This window comes from Onychostoma macrolepis, chromosome 05 (assembly GCF_012432095.1).
Source record: "Onychostoma macrolepis isolate SWU-2019 chromosome 05, ASM1243209v1, whole genome shotgun sequence".
Lineage (NCBI taxonomy): Eukaryota > Metazoa > Chordata > Actinopteri > Cypriniformes > Cyprinidae > Onychostoma > Onychostoma macrolepis.
In genome coordinates, this window is record NC_081159.1 from 20,574,042 (window position 1) to 20,592,108 (window position 18,067).

The following is an 18,067-nucleotide window of genomic DNA, read 5'->3' on the forward strand; positions in this document are numbered from 1 at the left end:
AACCGTCCTGCATTTTCACACTGACCTTGCACCAGTTTCACACACACATACTTGTTTGATGAAGTGGGCTGGTGTGGTGGGTGAGGTGTGGTGCCAGAGGAAGATGAGGGCACCAGAACAATAGTCTTCATCCAGCACTGTGGCACACTGCAGAGGAGAGGAGGGGTGCCTGCATGCCCTCGCCGAAGCTAAACACCACAATACACACAACATGCCATTACGAACACTGCCACTTACATGAACAAACCCTCATCAATTTTTAGGGTTAGTATAACAATCTCTGATACGAGAAATCACTACGCTGTCTTAAATTTACAGGCTTTCTTGACCAATCAAAGCATGTATTTGTATAATTGTGGTATTTTGATATTTGTATAATTGTTATGTTATAAAATGTGTCTAACTGTTACAATAACTGCGGACAAAGATTCTTAATGAAATGTAAGATTTCAGCTTTAAAAAACTAAAAGTGTAACAATAACTATATAGAGTGAGTATTAAATATGAACTAATTTGGCAAGGCTTTAAAAAATGTTTCCATGGATACATACACAGAGTTTATGTATATATAATAGCTCAGTACATAAGATTAGTCTTCATTATATTGGAAGAACATTATTAGTCTATTCTAAACATCAAATCATCTAAAATAAATATGTGACCATTTTTATTGCCTTTAATAAATCACTGGCATCACATTAAACTAATAGCTTGAAACATTACCTTTCTAAAAAAATAATCACAACTTATATTTAAACTAATATTTCCACCATAAAGACTACGCTTTAAATGATATTAAAAGTTATTAAAAGACCATATTATCTGAGAAACCCAATACACATTTATTATATCAATGCACTGTATTCTGTCTCTTTGCCTCCCGTGACCCGATGCACTAACATAGACTATATGCTCTACAGTGTAACAAGATACTGGAACATTCATCTAAGAACAAACCACAAAGCACATACACATACATAAACACATATTCACACACAATGATATAAACGTTTAAAACACAAATGTGCTATATACTCATGATATGCTACATACTCAGTTATGGTTATCCCAATTAACACTATATATAATCTACATACATCTCGATTTAGTCAATAAACCAAAAGTATCCTCTTTAGCTGTATTTCACGTATCAGAGAGGAGTTTTATAGATGTGCAACAACACAAACAAAGTATTCCAGTTATAGTTCAAATTGAGTTTAATGAGCCACTTAATGATGTCAAGGAATGGGTTGTTCATTTTGCTGATTGCAACTCCCTTTAAATGACCTTTTTAGCAGCTTAATATGGCAACCAATCTTTGAAAACAAACACATAATTCTGCATCACTGTATACTGACTGACAAATACTGCCAGGGATGAAGCATGAAGCTTAATGTTGCTTTTCTTCACTTCATGGGTTACATGCACAAATATAAGGTAAACTGACATCATAATCCCCGCCAGAGTCAGTCTTGCAGATAAAATCTAGTCTGCAGGATCGTTTAAGCCCAGGATGTACTCTTGCTCCCATTGGAAACGGCGTAGCCTCTGTTTGACTCCGAGAACATCAAGCATCATCTAATAGTGAGGGAGATGAGCGAGATTTGGAGCAGTACCAGAGTGACGGCCGACTGTCTCACTCATGATGCTGCTGCTGCTGCGTACACACACACACACACACACACACACACACACACAATGCGTTTCTGCTGCAGCCACACTCACCTTAATCTGTCTATTTTATGCCATTAACATCCTGCGGGCATCATGCTAACGAAACATACACTGCTGTAAACAATCGTCCGCTATATTTACACTAACAAATCAGTATGTCGGTCAACAAGTCGCAGTTTTTAACCCCCCCACTCACACACTCAGGAAAATTTAGCCTACGGTTGAAAATAACAAGAAAACACATGCAATTATTTTTAATGTCGATGAAGGTTTGTATGAGGTCAAACACAAGTGTACCGAGCTATCAATATCACGCTCTCAACAGTACTTTGTGCTGCTCTCAAACTGGTGGATAAAACACGCATGCATAAAGTCACATCGGACACGTCCATCTATGAGGACTTCCTGTAAGGAAAGAAATACACTGACACACAAAAAGACGCACACAAATATGGGTGCGGAACGAGGGCGTAACAGATGCTGTGGCACAGACATGCACGCACACAGCCATTTCAGTGTCCTGACTCACAGTCTAAACATACGCTTTGTTTCGGCCAAACCCTCGATGGCCCAATGTCACCCCAACCTAAAAACCCAGATCCCTCACTCTCTCTTTCTTCATCTTCCATCCTTTCAACTCTCGAATCCATAGGCCCACACTGCGCCACCTTCTCCTCACTCATCCCTATCTCGTGTCTCTCTTCCTGTCCGTTCTTCCGTCCCCACTCGATCTGCTTGAACAATCTCTCTCGCCGTGAATCTTCCTGGATGGGCGGACGACTGAGTGCCTCTCACAGCTCCCGAGAACCCAACCCGTGGACATCGAAGCAGAACGTCACAAGTTAGGGTCTCAGGGAAGGAGAGGGGCACGGTGCAGCACGGAGAACCGAGCGATCGCCATTCTGATGTTCCGTCCGTCGTCTCTAATTTGGCATTTCTTCCACATTTACTGCGGTTGGATACTTTAAAGCAACACAACATAGTTACACACACGCCCATCAGCATGGACTGCACACAAAGACATCGGGGCTCACGCGCAAACACACATGCGCAGCGGACGAGGACATGCGTGGAGAAGCGGCGCCACACGCAGACCTCTCTCTCGCCGGCCACACACACGTCGCACGTTAGACGAATTGAGCACCTGTCTTTCCGTTCACCGAAATGGATTGCTGTGGAATAGACATTCGCATGTGCGCAATGAGGTTTTAAGTCAATTATAAAACAGACATGATGGAACCACGAGAACAGTGCAACACATACGGATACTATCGGGTCACGTCGGCTCGTATAAATCACACACACGCACTGAGAGAAGGGAGTGAACTCACCGAGCTGGCGGCAGTGACTGACCGTGCCTCGGGTGCTGCGGTCCTCCGCATGCCTGAGAGGACAGAGAGGGAGAGACAGAGAAAAGAACGCGTTTTACGTTGCTCATCCAAATGATGCAAAGCAAAACACCACTGAATACAAAATTGAAAAGAAAAGAGCAAATAAAAAGACACGATAGAGGACCCTGACAGGATGATGTCTGCCCGCCGTCTGGAGCCGAGAACCGCAGAGTAGAGAGAGAGAGAGATAGAGAGAGAGAGAGAGAGAGAGAGAGAGCGAAAAAAGGTGGGAAATTCAAACGGCTGCAGAGCACTGCTGAAAAAGGAAAACGCTAACAAAGGAAACAAAGAATCTGGGGAGAAAAGGTATCCGGATTAATCAGCCTATAGGACAGAAAACTGAATGTGGGACGAGAGAGAGAGAGAAAGAAAAAGAGAGCGAAAAAGAGAGTGAGAGAGGCAGGGCCACGACACCGGCAACACACACCAGACTTCTACCCAGAGGGCTATAAGATGAGAGATCAGCAATAGGGGGTGGGGGCATTCGCACACACGCATGCACCGTCTCTCACCCTGAGTCACATGTGCGACGGGTGCGTATTCCATCCCGAGGCGGAAAAAACAGGCGGAACATCAGATCTACGGAGTCAAAAAGCGGCGAAAATAAATAGCTGCGAAACGGCTGCTCCTTAGTTCCATTCATCTCTCTGTCTGAGCGGGCCCTTCTCTCTGCCGTGATACGAATCTTATGAAAAGTCAGGCTCAAAGAGAAAGAGAGAGAGAGGGAGAGAGAGAGAGAGGGAGAGAAAGACTGGGATAGAAGTGATCCCTTCATTTCCTGCAACAGCTGACACCAGTTAGCGCAAGAGGCCCGCTACCCCCTGAGAGAAAGAAGAGAGGGAGAGAAATAAAAGGAATAGAGAGATGGGTAGACGGTGAAAAAGAAGAGATTTTCATCTCACAAATCTCCTTACCCGTGATCTTTTCTCTGTTTCGGTGGAAGAAAAAAAGTTTCCAAGCTCTGAAATTCCCCTCGTCGGTCACCATTATTCCACTCACTCTTTCTTTCTTTTTCTTTCTTTCCCTCACTCACTCCCTCTCTTTCTCTAGCTGAACTGAAGATTGGAGCAGGAGGGAGGGAACTAGAGAAAGAATAGGGAGAGAGGGAGGGAGCAGCACAGGGAGAGAGAGAGAGAGAGAGAGACTGAGAATATCGAGAAAGGGAGGGCAGAGGATAAAAAAGAGGCATGAACACATGAAAATATGATGTGCTTGGCTTACATTCGATACTGCCTGGCTAGCACCGCGGCCACAACAGAGGGAGACGAGGAAGAAAACAGAGAGAAGGAGGAACGAGAATGACAGAAGGCAAAGGAATTGGGGAGATGTAAAGTGGAGATGAGAGAAAAGGGGGGACACGGGGAAACTGCGGCGGAGGAGACCTTTGACGGCCCACTTTGATAGGCTCTAATCAGTGACAGACAAAATTTTGTGTGCGCTTTACTCTCACACATCCTATTCACTCCTGATTGCCTTCACAATAATTTCATCTCTTGATATTCTTTATGTAAACTATTTTAAATTCAATGTTTGGCACGTTGGCATCTTGATATGCCCGGAACACATTCATGCCGCGGTCCGTCATTGTGGAAATGGTGTTAGACTTCCCTCTCCTGGACACAAGCAGCCATATATCTTACAGTCACCTCGAGATTCATTTTGGCCCATTTTGCTTGCCGTACTTCACTAAAAGAAGCTATAGTGATGTGCTAAGCAGATATACTCCTGCTCTCCTCACTCTATCCATCTATATTCTCATGATTTATATCTGTGCAAATAATACAATAACTCAGGTACCAGTACTAGCCAACAGGGGGCCCCCAACTGCAATTTCTCATGCAGGTGAGGGTCAAATACACAACCACACACACATCTTTAAAAAAAAAAAAATAAATAAATAAAAAAAGAGACAGGCCATGTGGATGGTTCATAGTATCTTACTCAAAAGGCACAATAAGGAAAGAGCAGGATTGTGACGTCTCAATCCTCATTCATGCACATACACACATATGTAAATTAATTCAGAATGTGTGGCTGTATTACTTAGGATTAAATTACCAGACAAATTCACAGTAAAATACTCTCTCAAACAGTTAAATATTTTGCATTAGTAAGCACCAGTGGGTCAAAACTAAATTCAGACAGATGTCATATACATTACCATTCAAAAGTTTTGAAAAAACTGAATGATAAAAAAAAAGACAGTATTAAATTGTTTTAAATAATTGCTGTTCTTTTGAACTTCTATTGATCAAATAATCATGAAAAAATAAATATTTATTAGCACAACTGTATTCCATATTGACATATCCATTATATCCGCTATTCCATATCCGTTTTTACTGTATTTTTGATCATTAAATACATCATTATATACCTTGGTAAGCATAATTTAAAGACTAAACTTTTGAACAAAAATATGAAATATCAATGCTCTTCAGTTTAATAACTGTAACTGCCCAATGCAAACATCATGAACCATTGCACTCTTTGGCCTCTTTCTGATCAGATGGAATAAACCTAGATTTTTTTTAAGCTTAGAGAGTGATGTCATCAGCCATTTTTTGGGTGCCATCTCCTCCTTAAACACAAAAGCACTATTGTTTGCCAAGAGTATAAGCAGCATTAAGTACATGAATGACAGTGAGACAGATATCAAGAGAGAAAAAATATGAATGTTGGATATTGAGCTCGGAAGTCGTAATGTTTTGGCAGTGAAAGGGCTGAAAATTCAGTTGCGTATTATCTAATAATCTGAAATCGCATTAATTTTAATCCACAAAAGTAGAAAATTATTTTCTTCAAATTTCTTTTAAGCTCATAATATTTCACCAGGGTTTGACCTAGAGAACTCATTCACAAATATGGGCATTTCAGTGGTGAAAAAGTGGTCCACAAAAATCTATCTAAATCCAGATCCGTTACTCCGGAGCGCCTTAAATTGTGCTAGTTCAAATGTGGCTTGAGGTTTGGTTCTTTCAGTCTTTTAGTTGCATTTCTGGAGCTGGTTTTTCCACATTGACGGCACTGTTTTTTTTTGGTGAAATGAGGCTGAACTCTGCACACATTTGGCTTCGGTGCACCATTTTCTCTCCCTGAGGCATTCTGGGTGGCAGAGAGCTCATAACATTATTTATCCACTGTGTGTTTCTTAAGCTGCATTAGAAGTTTGCTGACTCACATTGTCAGCAAGGCAGGAAACGGCATATTATGTATAATAAACTGACTTCAAACATTTATTAAGGCTAGGCACTAAACCATATGCAATGTCTGGGCAGGCAGCAAAAACCAGACGTAGTTTATGATGGGGAGTCTGGGGACACCATTATTTGCCATTGCCAATTTTGTCTTCACCACATTATTAAGTAAATTGCAGCAGGAATTCACATAATACAGATCATATAGATACTTTTTTTTTTTTTCATATCAAATATTAGCATACATTAGATAATACAAGTAGCCTATTAAATATCCAATGAGTGGCAATCCAATGCAGTAAAAAATGCGGTTGTCATCAGTAGAGGAAAGTATTGCTGTAATGTTCTGTCCAGCACATCGCTTTCAGACACTATCCAATTGATCACTTTTTCACTTCTAGTGAAATAGCAACAACGATAAAATGCTAGCTACATAGCTCACTCCTCACATACATTGTCTGTAAGCTGTAATTTTGGTTTATTGAATAAAGTCATATGAGGACAAGTTAAGAGGCCTTCATACTTAAAGTCAAAAACGTTACTGCTAGACCAAAGAGTCATACTTCATTTTCACATGCTGATCCATTCATTTATCCAATGACCTACAAAATCCCAGGATCAACCAGTGTAGAAATTAAACTGTCAAAGTAAATAAAGTCACAAGTTCATGAGCACTTGAAATGGTAAGCAAGAATGACTGCTTCCTCAAATCACTGCGTACTGCAAACTTAGTTATATGTTGAAAATTGAAACTCATTGCGCTGTGTTGAATTTGTTGCCTAAATGATCATCAGACATTTCTAATCTTAATGTTACTATTTAAATTTCAGTTTGTATATTAGCAAATGCAGACCTGACCTCTGAATCTTTTTCAATTCAACTATTCATCAAAAGAGAAAAAGTTTATGCTAAATCATTTTTGCATAACATACACTACCATCCAAATGTCTTAAAGTCTTTTATGTTTCACCAGGACTGGAATTACAGAAAAAAATTTATTACAGTAAAAACAACAAAAACAGTAAAAAATAAAAAAGCAATAAAAAGTAATATTCTCAAATATTAGAATCTAAACTGACTGTTTTCTATTTTAATATATTTTAAAATATAATTTATTTCTGTGATGACAAAGCTAATTTTTCTGCAACCATTTACTTCAGACTTCAATGTCACATAATCCTTCAGAAATCATTCTAATATACTGATATGGTGTTCGAGAAACATTTCTTATTATTAATCAATGTTTAAAAAAAAACAGTTGTGCTGTTTAATACTTTTGTTGAAACCATGATACATTTTTTTAGGATTCTTTTAGAATAGAAACTTCAAAAACACATTATAAATGTGACCCTGGACCACAAAACCAGTCATAAGTAGCACTGGTATATTTATAGCAGTAGCCAACAATACATTGTATGGGTCAAAATTATAGATTTTTCTTTTATGCCAAAAATCATTAGGATATTAAGTAAAGATCATGTTCCGTGAAGATATTTTGTAAATTTCCTACAGTAAATTAGGGTTGTCGCGATTCGTTGATTTTATTCGACTATTCGATTTTTAAAAATCCTCGACTAACCGGCAAAATACCGGAAGTGGCACATTTCACGGACGAGAATCCATAAAACACATTATTACACTGTTTTACAAGGCTGCATGAAATAATAAACCCATTTAAAAATCATAATTAAGCATAATTGTGAATTCACAAATGGTATGATTTAATTAAATAATTATATGCGCTTTAATTATTTACATGTGTGGAGCGTCTCAAACTCCATCTCTGCATGTTGTTGTGAGTTTGGGTTTATTATAACGTTCATCTGGGAACGCAGCGTGCGTCATTTCACCAGATTTGTAAGGTAAATCATTTATAAATCTACACAAACACAGGAGAATACATCGCGGTTTCAAAATAAGAGCTCAAACATTCACTCTGAGTTTACACGTTTTGATGTCCACATATTCATTTAATTACAGTGGCTATAGCATTTCTGTCCTAAAGAAATGGCCATATATTAAAGATTAAGTGGACATTTGAATTAAATGGTGCTTGGTCAATATTTAAACAAGGATATTAGATCGTACAGTAATGTGTAAAAACAATCGTCAGGCCGTTGGCGCCCCCTGCAGGCCTTTGTTGTAATGCATAATGTACATTAGCTCTATTGTTTATAATACATTATGTATTTTAACAGTTTTGTTCAATAAAACCATATGATTTCTTACTTTTGATACTTTATTTGAACTAATTATTATTGCCTCATTGCTATTATATGTATTTTAAGTAATTTTAAAGGCTGTTGTTCACTTACATCTATTTTTATTACCACAGAAAAATTAATTATAATTATAGAGCCCTATGAAATCCGTTTTAATTTCCAAATTCAGTTTTTTTTATAAAAATGTTTTAATGGTTAAATTAAATTTTATTAATCAAAAAACCTGTCTAATTTTCTGGATTCCATTTTAATTAAATTTTAATAATCAAAAACATCTCCAATTAATTGATTTTATTTAAATAATAATAACATTTTTAAAAAGTTGGGTTTTTTTATTTCTTTTTTTTTTCAGAAATACTGCACATTTACAGTTTTCTCCTAAATTAATCCTGGTAAATAATATTTCTAGTAAATACTCCTTTGAAAAATGTTTCTTGATTATAATTTTATTATTAGTAGACTAGAACACATGGATATGTTGTCATTCTTACACTATAATACTGAACTTTGATTTCAGTGATTTGGACTATGAGATGGACACTTGCTTCTTGCTCTCTATGTTGCACTTTACTTTTGCTTTAAAAAATGGATTTCATAGAAATTTGGATTTAATTTGGTTTAATAAAATATAGTTTAATAAAATATTCTTAAGTAAAATTGTAGATTTTTTTTGTGGGAAATTAATCGTTTCGATTAATCGATAAATTAGTCGATAGATTAATCAAAATAAAAATAGTCGTTAGTGGCAGCCCTACAGTAAATATATCAAAACGTAATTTTTGATTAGTAATATGCGTTGCTGAGGACTTAATTTGGACAACTTTAAAGGCCATTTTCTCAATATTTTGATTTTTTGCACCCTCAAATTCCAGATTTTCATATAGTTGTATCTCGGCCAAATGTTGTCCTATCGTAACAACCCATACATCATTGGAAAGCTTATTTATTCAGCATCATTCAGATTGTGTATAAATATCAATTTCGAAAAATGTACCCTTATGACTGGTGCACTTTATGACTGGTGCGCTTATTCCAGTAGTGTAAATATTCACATGTGAAGCCTTCGGCAGACTGCTTTGATAAATATAGACAATTTCTATGCACACAGACATGCTTGCATGTGTACTACTGAATCAAGCAGAAATTTACACTACATAACCAAAAACACAACAAAAAACAACGACCACACTAAAGGCGAGCACAAACACCTGAGTCAAAACTTACAACGACACACACAATACAAAGACACTGAGTGGAAAAACACAACATGTTCACGATAGGAGTGTCATTCACAACTATCTGCATACAGACTGCCATGCGCTCAGATATTTTGTCTGACGCAGTGACTGCAGCTGAACCTGTGGCACACTGCAGATGCTGCTTCTTACAAATTCAGTGTTGTACCAGTCACTTTATTTTTAAATTCGCTTCGACCTTCTTTTTCTGGTCCTCACTTTATAATTTCCATGTTTAGATATGAATAGCCACATATGCATGAACACACAAAAGCAAACATTTTTCCTAAAATAGCCATTGCGACAGCTAATGTCTCAATAGTATGGCATTACGACTCCCAAAGTGCACACTTCGTTGGTATGCATGCTGATAAAATTAAGCTGTAATAGAATACAAGCAGGTAGAAAGTTAAACATGTTTGCTAACTAATCTTTAAGTACCAACAGTCTACGACCAGCACCTGTAAGGTCAAATTTTTACCTGATATCATCGATACCACTTTAGTTAGCGCTTGTGCAAAAAACAAAAAAAGTTCGTCAGTTATAAATCTATTTTCGATGCAGAAGAGAAACGCAGTACATTACATTTAACGGTCAAATAAAATCCAGAAGAAAATATCAGAGAACACAAGGCTTTCACAGTTTCCATATGTATTTTAAGACATGGTGTTTGTGGTGCAGAACACTGTAGGATACCATGTTAAAACATATTGTTGCAATAACTGTGTGGTTTTTATGATAGAAATGTAACAATTCTAGTCTCTGTGGGGATACAATGCTGTTTTTCATTAAATGCTATATGCTTGTAGGGTTGGGCAACTACTTCGATGCTAGACTACTAGCAGGTTGTCAGCAGATTCCCCAAATAAAAATAATCACAGCTATAGGATAAAGCTTTAAATTAAACAGCGAGAATTAAACGCATAAGGATCAATCTGAATGTTAAATTAAGTACAGGTTCTATTGGAACCAAGAAATACGAATGTTTAGCCAACAAGGCAATTCTGGCTAAAGGCCTGCTCACACCAAGAACAATGAATAATACATAAAACTACAACGATAAATATAAGAGCATCCACACCAACGGATGATAGCATTGTGTTTATTATAAGCATGCTCTGTAGTTCTTTCATTCGCCGCTTTAAATGCTTCTAACTGGCTGTCAATGTTTTTATTATTCATCAGTTTGAAAAAAAAATGGTTCTGAAAGTGATTTCAATGATATTGTTCCCCTGTGTTGTTATTGTTATAGCTGTGGTGTGAATTTCCCCATTCACATAGAATTCAAACGATTATTTAAACTTCATAGTTATAGTTATCCTCCTCTTTGTGAACAAGCCTTAATTGTAGTATGCACTTGCCATAAAAAAATCCAAATCAAAATGCTACATCTAAATTCGGTCTGACATTCTGTCAAGACCTTCACACATACAACCCTGATAGTCACTGTTGTACTACTCTTAGCACATGTTAGTTGCAATGCTAGTTCATTAGCATTAGCAATGCATGTTGTACAGAGAAGGGCGTCTGCTCGAGGAAAGCTAGGAGGCTGTACAGTTATCTCCCATGTTGTAACTCTAAACTATACAACCTACTACCTCATCCCGAGACATCGCTGAAACAGTTGAAGGGGAGGAAATTAAAACGTCACCCGCTGCTTAAGTTTGCACATATGCAAGCATCCAAAACACCGTTACTTAATCTTTAAAATAGTTGCAATCAATTTATGCTCATAATTAGGTGCAAACTTAGATGCTACTGTTTAAAACAACCTTGTAATTTTACAGCGCAAGTGTCAACGCTGAACAGAAGTTTTCTAGTCAGCGTCAGTGGCTGCAGGGAAGACTGTTGCGTTCACCTCGCAGACACATACCTATAGACACGAGCTTGTGCACAGAGTCACCACAAGTTCGGATCTACGGGTTTGTGGCAGCTGGCATCACTGCACTGCGTCACCAACTCCACCTTTCACTGGACACCAAAAATAATATCCACTGCATTACGAAATGCTAATTCTTATGACTGTTGAATCTTTTTTCTCATGCACCAGTTTCAAAACAGTTTAACAAAGCAGTTAAAAACAAAAAGACCGATACAGACACACATGTTTGGAAGTACTTTTTGGAAAGATATAATGGTCTTGCCAGGTAATACAGAGGAAGAAGATCATTATGTGCATCACCTGAAATTCATGAAAAGGATAGATAAAAGATAAGATTAGGAATGCAAAAACAGAGGAAGTATTGATGCTGTAAAATTAATTAATGGGGTCAGTTATATATCCAAAAGGAATCTAAAAAATTAACAAATTTACTCCAAGAATATTGCTAAAATACAGAATAAGTCATGTTGATTTGATGAGTCAAACAAAAAATCCTAAATATCACTGCAACTTCAACTGATCAGTAACTGATCAAATAATTTGATGCAGAATTACTGGGTGTGGTTCAAACGAAAAATAACTGAGTATATTGTTTAATAACTAATTAGATAAATGATTAAGGTTAAGCTCCTACATTTTCACCATAAATTCCTTGCATTTCGAATCACTACTGGTTTAAGACACATCCTTCAGAGTGAAGGTCAGTTTGAAAGACACAGGTGGTGTTTGCTGTGCCCGGATCAGACAACACCGCTACTGTTGGATCAAATATACTGCAGTGACTGACATTTGAGAATGCAGCAATAGCAGAAACACTTTATTTATTTTTTAATATCTACACACTTAAAGTGTACAGTATACGCAACTTGAGCGGGAGTATAGAAATATCAAGTATCAAAATTTTAGTAATAAACCAAACATTTTAAATCGATTTAGTGAGTTTTAGTTAAATATATATTCTGTGCATCAAATATATTTTTGGTTTACCCATTACAACCATTTAATACACAGAAATAAGAAATCACAAACTCTGCATAAAGGGCTTTCCCAGTCTGCACTACAAGTTGTAGGTGCAACAAGCTGCAATTAGAAATACCATGATTCATGGTACAGTGCCACTCCCTAAGGGAAATCAAAGGTTATTCCAGAACAATAGAGTAAATGTTAAAGATATCTACATTATAATTTGACCTATTTCTACACGGAGATGCAGTGTATTATATAATGAAAACTGCCAGACAGAAAGAAAATAAGTTGTTGGTGGAACAAATCTTGAACATTACAGTGCACAGTCTCACATTTCAAAGGTGTTTCCATGGCATCGTATGACCACTCAGAACCCACTGCTTTTATTTGCTTACTGGTTTTTTTTAGCCACTGGAAACGAATGAATTGTGACTCGTCAAATAGTATGTGGACAAAAATATCTGACAACAACCGAACCAGCAAAATAACTTTTTTTTTAAATTACGTTAAATGTTTGACCGCAGTTGACCTACATCTATTTCGGAAATGACCTTAATTTAGTGGTCTGGTATTTCTTACTTCAAATCAAAAAGTAAAATATTACAAAAATGTTTGCTTATGAAGCGAAACAGAATGTGGACAACTGTGATTTCGGAGCTTATTTTTACAGCAATGTGGACAGCTATCGCGACTTTTAAACTTTCAAGAAGAAATGACACGACCCGATCTTAAATAAAATTCAGTTTAAAAACACGTTCGGAAAAAGTTGTGACTGAAAAAGGACTAAAAGAGCGGACAGAAGAAAAAAGGGCATAGGAAAGCAGCGTACCGGTGGAGGACGTCTGTCTATGGTGCTGACCAGTTCGATGTCCATACCGGAGTCAGCCTACACCTGGCGGCAATATGGAGTCAGGCTTAGGGTGCAGACTAGGCCAATTCCGTTGCCCGCAAAAAATCTGAAGCAGAAAAGAAAGACAGCACGTTAGAAGGAAGTACAAAAGTGCTCATTCACACGATTGAACCATTAATACACAAACACGTCCTGACATGAAGGAAGAACACATACAGCACCTACAAACTCGAAAAAGAAGCCAAAACGGCATCCCTAGTTCAACCAGAGCAAATCGCCAAGTCATCGGCAGACAACATTGAAACAGCCCCTGTCCCCTCTTTCGCCCTCCTGTGCGGCCGGTCCTATCCGTATTTACCGTGAAAAAAACCCGAAAAAAAACGAAAACCCTCAAAAAATGGGTCAGAAAAGGTTCCGTGGAAGACTGAGAAGAGAAGGCGGAAAGGTCGAATGCGGTGAGATGTGGTCGAGGAGGAGCTGCGGCACTGCCCTGGCTACAGGGAGAGTGGAATTTGTGACCATGCAAAGGAAAGGGTGGTGTTTTCTTTTTTTCTTTTTTTTTTTTTTGGCGCTTCGCTGTGCTGGGGTTTTTTGGATCTCAGCAGGGTCCTTGGCTGCAGTTCTGACTCCCCTTAGTGGTGCCAAAATGTGGACGTTTCCCTTTGTCTTTAACTCCCATGAATAAAACTAACTGAGGGGCGATTAAAAACAAGCAAGGAGCGGATTGAAACAGAAACAAACTGACAGAGCAATGAAATAAAGCTATAAAAACGTTCAGAAAAAAAGTTTATAACGAAGATAAGCAGACATTGAAAGAGAAGTAGAGCGTAGTGCAGAAAAGAAAAAGCAGCTTTACGGACGACAGAACAGTCTAAAGAGTGAAGACTGAAAAGGACTGCTTTCACACCACATTTCTCTTTCTGCAAATATGCCATCTCTCCGTCTACACGAGCAGCACACTCTCTCTCGCTCCTACTCCTCCCTCCTTCCTTCCAGTCGGCGTCCAATCCACGCCACGTAGTGAGAGAGAAAAAGAGATACACTTTTTTTCAACCTCATCAAAATGGCAGAGACAGAAAGTTAGAAGCAAGAGAGAGAAAGAGAGCGAGCGAGAGACAGCATGGCTCACTGTCCTCTTCTGGAAAAAGCCACGGGAAGCGGTCCGAGCGCTGTATCGTTTCTTTCTTTTTTAAGGTGCAAACTCACTCGGATTAACGAAATGACAGCGAAAAATATTTTCGTTATACCTGACGATCAAATATAGTGCCTGCTGCAGACGAGGAGCTATGCCCGCCATGATAAACGGATGCAATTAATAGCATTTTGTATCTGTGTCTGTCCATCCATCTGTCTCTCTGCCTGGGTCTCTCTGTCTGCTTGTCTCCATATCTATTTGCTTGTTTACATGGCTGCCTAATCCAGGCATTGGCACAGTCTCTTCAATGCTCCCTGTGTGTGTGTGTGTGTGTATGAGTCAGTGTGTCAGTTGGTCACAGTCTGGCTGGCGGTCCGCCGCTCCCCAGACAGTCAAATATATTTGAGTGCTGTTACCTCACTGTCACAGAGACCCTTTCACCTACATTATTCATCATCCACCTAAAATATATATATATTTGTGTCCTTCTCTTTATAAATAAAACACTTTAGATTTTGTTATTTTGCAACCTGACGAAAATATTTTCATTGCCGAATGCTTTCCTACATGAAGAAAAGTGTATCCGCCCCCTGAAGTTACAGAATCACATGAGAATTGCTCATGAAATGGTTCATGAGATCTCAATATGGCTTCCTTTTTATCCTGCAATGCAGCCCAACTCATCTATGGTATGCAACATGGCAGGAGGGGAATAATTTCAGGGGTGCACATTCTGCAGCCAGCATGTGGTGCAACATTATATTCGTTCCCCACATTTTTTACTTTTCAAAGGTGTTCTGATCATGAGACAGAAAAGATAGTATCCTCTCCAATAAAAAAATAAATAAACATGAATTTAGATCATGTTTGAAGACATACAAATAAATACTGTTATTTTGAACTTTCTATTCAAATATCCTCATCCTCACCACGTGAGCAGCAATTCAGGTGCAGAGATGGGCACAAATACATCAAAATGTATTTAAAATAAAAATACAAAATACTGTGTGGAAAAATGTATTTAAATACAAATACAGTTTTTTGTATTTTGAAAATACACAAAATACATTTGAAATTGGCCACACTATTAAGGCCTGTTTTCACCAAGAACGATAATTATAAAGGTAACTATATTAGTGTAGTCTAAGTATACAATGCAGTTGTGTCATCTGTCACTTTAAATACTCGAGCTCAAACAGAAATAATTTCGATTGGCTGTCAATGTTTTTATTATTCATTATTTTTAGTGGTTATGGTTATAGTTGTGGTGTGCTATCTGCTATTCACTTAGATTTAGGATGAACTCACACTAGGGGATCTGATCCGTGCTTGAGCACGATTGACCCCCAAAGTCCAGGTCATATCACAAGTGTGACTGCTCTGTACCGTGTCCAGTGCGGTTCGTTTAACCATGCCCTGGCCCGCTTGAAGAGGTGGCTCGTGTGCGGTACACATGTAGAGTGATCGCTAACCGCGCTGGGGCATGGAACAGTTGATTTACTATTTTTGTATGCGCTACTGTTATCATTATGACAGCAAAAATCTTTATAACTACTAATATACTAATATAATTCAAAATCTGACACAAAAAAAAAAAAAACGAAAAAAAAAAAACCTAACAAGACTGACTAGTGCTAATGCTATGTTCCCCTTGCTATGGTTTTTTCTTTTTTTACCTGCTGAGACAGGTATGCTTTTTTCCCCACAAAAGCAAGATCTCCTTGTTTTAATGTTAAAGTCATGCACATAGTAGTGCAATAACCATTTCAAGCATTTTGTATGGTTTATACACAACAAAACAGCATGTATTTAACTGAAAATCCAGAATCATCAACAAGCTAACTATAAAGATAGCACTGTGAATGATGATATAGTTGTCAACAAATGTGATGCATTTTTTTTCAAATTAAAATATCTTATATATCTACGATTTTGAAACCTGGCGTCCTCCACGATTCCTATTCTATCCAACAGCAAGGCACTTGAATGCGACATGCTTGTAATCAGGACTTCTGAAATTGGAAATAGGAAATTTTGATAGCACATGTAGGCAGTATTATTCCTTATTTCCTTACAGGAATCCAGAAAATTTCATTACCCAATTCTAGATGGGGGTCATACAGCTGCAGCTCACATGCATGAAAGTGGCATGCTTGAACTAGTTGATACAGGAAAGTCTAATAAAGAGGTTGATTGGCAAAAAGCATTTTATGTATTTTGAAAATACAAAAATACTAAGATTAAATGTATTTAAATACAAAATACATTAGATTTTTTTCAAAGGTATTTAAATACAAAATAGTATTTTGTATTTCAAATAAGTATTTGAAATACATGTATTTGAAATACTACCCATCCCTGATCATGTGACACTGAAAATTCAGCTTCGCCATTACAGGAATAAATTACATTTGAAAATTTTATATTATAATCTAAATTTTACTGTATTTCTAATCAAATAAATGTAGCATGGTGAGGCTTCTTTCAAAAACATTTGAAAAGTCTTACCAACAGTAGTATATAATATTAAATACATATTTAATAGTAAATAAACTAATGCTAATAAATATTTGAATTATTCTGGGTTAAATGTCAATAAATTAGGTTAACATCTGCTCGCAAACAACTGCAACATAATGAAATTGTCTGTAGGAGCTTATAAGGGGGAAGAGGGGGGTACAAAGAGGCTTTTTAAGTCTCTTCCACATCCTGCTCCTCTTGAATCTAAATGAGCAGATTTGACTTTCAGGTGTCTGCCAAGCCCCCTTGTCTGCCCCTTGTTTGCCCTGTGCCCCTCTCTTCTTCTCTCCCCCCTCAACCCTCTCGCCTGCCTTAGCCCATGCCAAGCTTTAAGAGCGTGCCTCCAACATAAGGGTGAACAAAGAGGGCATTAGGATAGGGGGTAGTGTCCGTCGCCACTGGTTCCAACATAGGGAACAAAGAGGGAGATGAGACAGATATGAAGAGAGAAAGCATAAGCAATTTGAAACATTAACTAAGTGTACATAAAAGAATAATTGTTTAAAAATAAATTATTATTATATATATATTTTTTTTAAACTGTCATAATGTAGATTTATGGACATTTTCAGCAATGTGTGTTGAATTGTCCTGCACAATCTGCTAAAAAAAGATCAGTCTGAAATGGACCTTGTTAAAAATAAACTTCAGCGGCTTGTTTCTAACACTGGGATTCTTCAGAAGCATTTGCAGAGCGGGAGGTGATACACCCAGCCTGGAAAAGCACAAGGTTTGACAGACAGATAGGGACAGTATATATATATATATATATATAGATTAAACACATTCACAGTGCTTGCCATATCACTTTTCACTGCGCTTGTTAAGTGCCACTATGGTTGTTTAATGTTTCTTGTAGAGTGAGACAGAGGTGCAACAAGATCTTATGACAGGGGTATGCAAGATGCCTTAGTTCTATCATCCCTTTGTGAAGGCTAACATTTTTATTTAGTCTGCTATATTTAAACTGTTATGCTTATGTGCATGACATTTTC

The 18,067-nt window shown here is 37.7% G+C and overlaps 1 protein-coding gene across 17 annotated transcripts in view; it reads right to left on the reverse strand.

Annotated features, from left to right (window-relative positions):
• The window catches only part of LOC131540336 (uncharacterized), an 86,462-nt gene that overhangs the window by 33,195 nt on the left and 35,200 nt on the right, over window positions 1-18,067 (reverse strand). For 7 of the 17 annotated variants that reach the window (XM_058775021.1, XM_058775019.1, XM_058775018.1 and 4 more), the window contains exons 1-3: window positions 3,980-4,140; window positions 3,006-3,058; window positions 52-188 (exon numbers count right to left, since the gene is read on the reverse strand). In XM_058775021.1, coding sequence (XP_058631004.1) covers window positions 52-188; window positions 3,006-3,058; window positions 3,980-4,052 — 263 coding nt within the window. In that variant the 5' untranslated portion in view covers window positions 4,053-4,140. The other 10 variants (XR_009271250.1, XR_009271251.1, XR_009271252.1 and 7 more) reach the window with 5 other exon arrangements.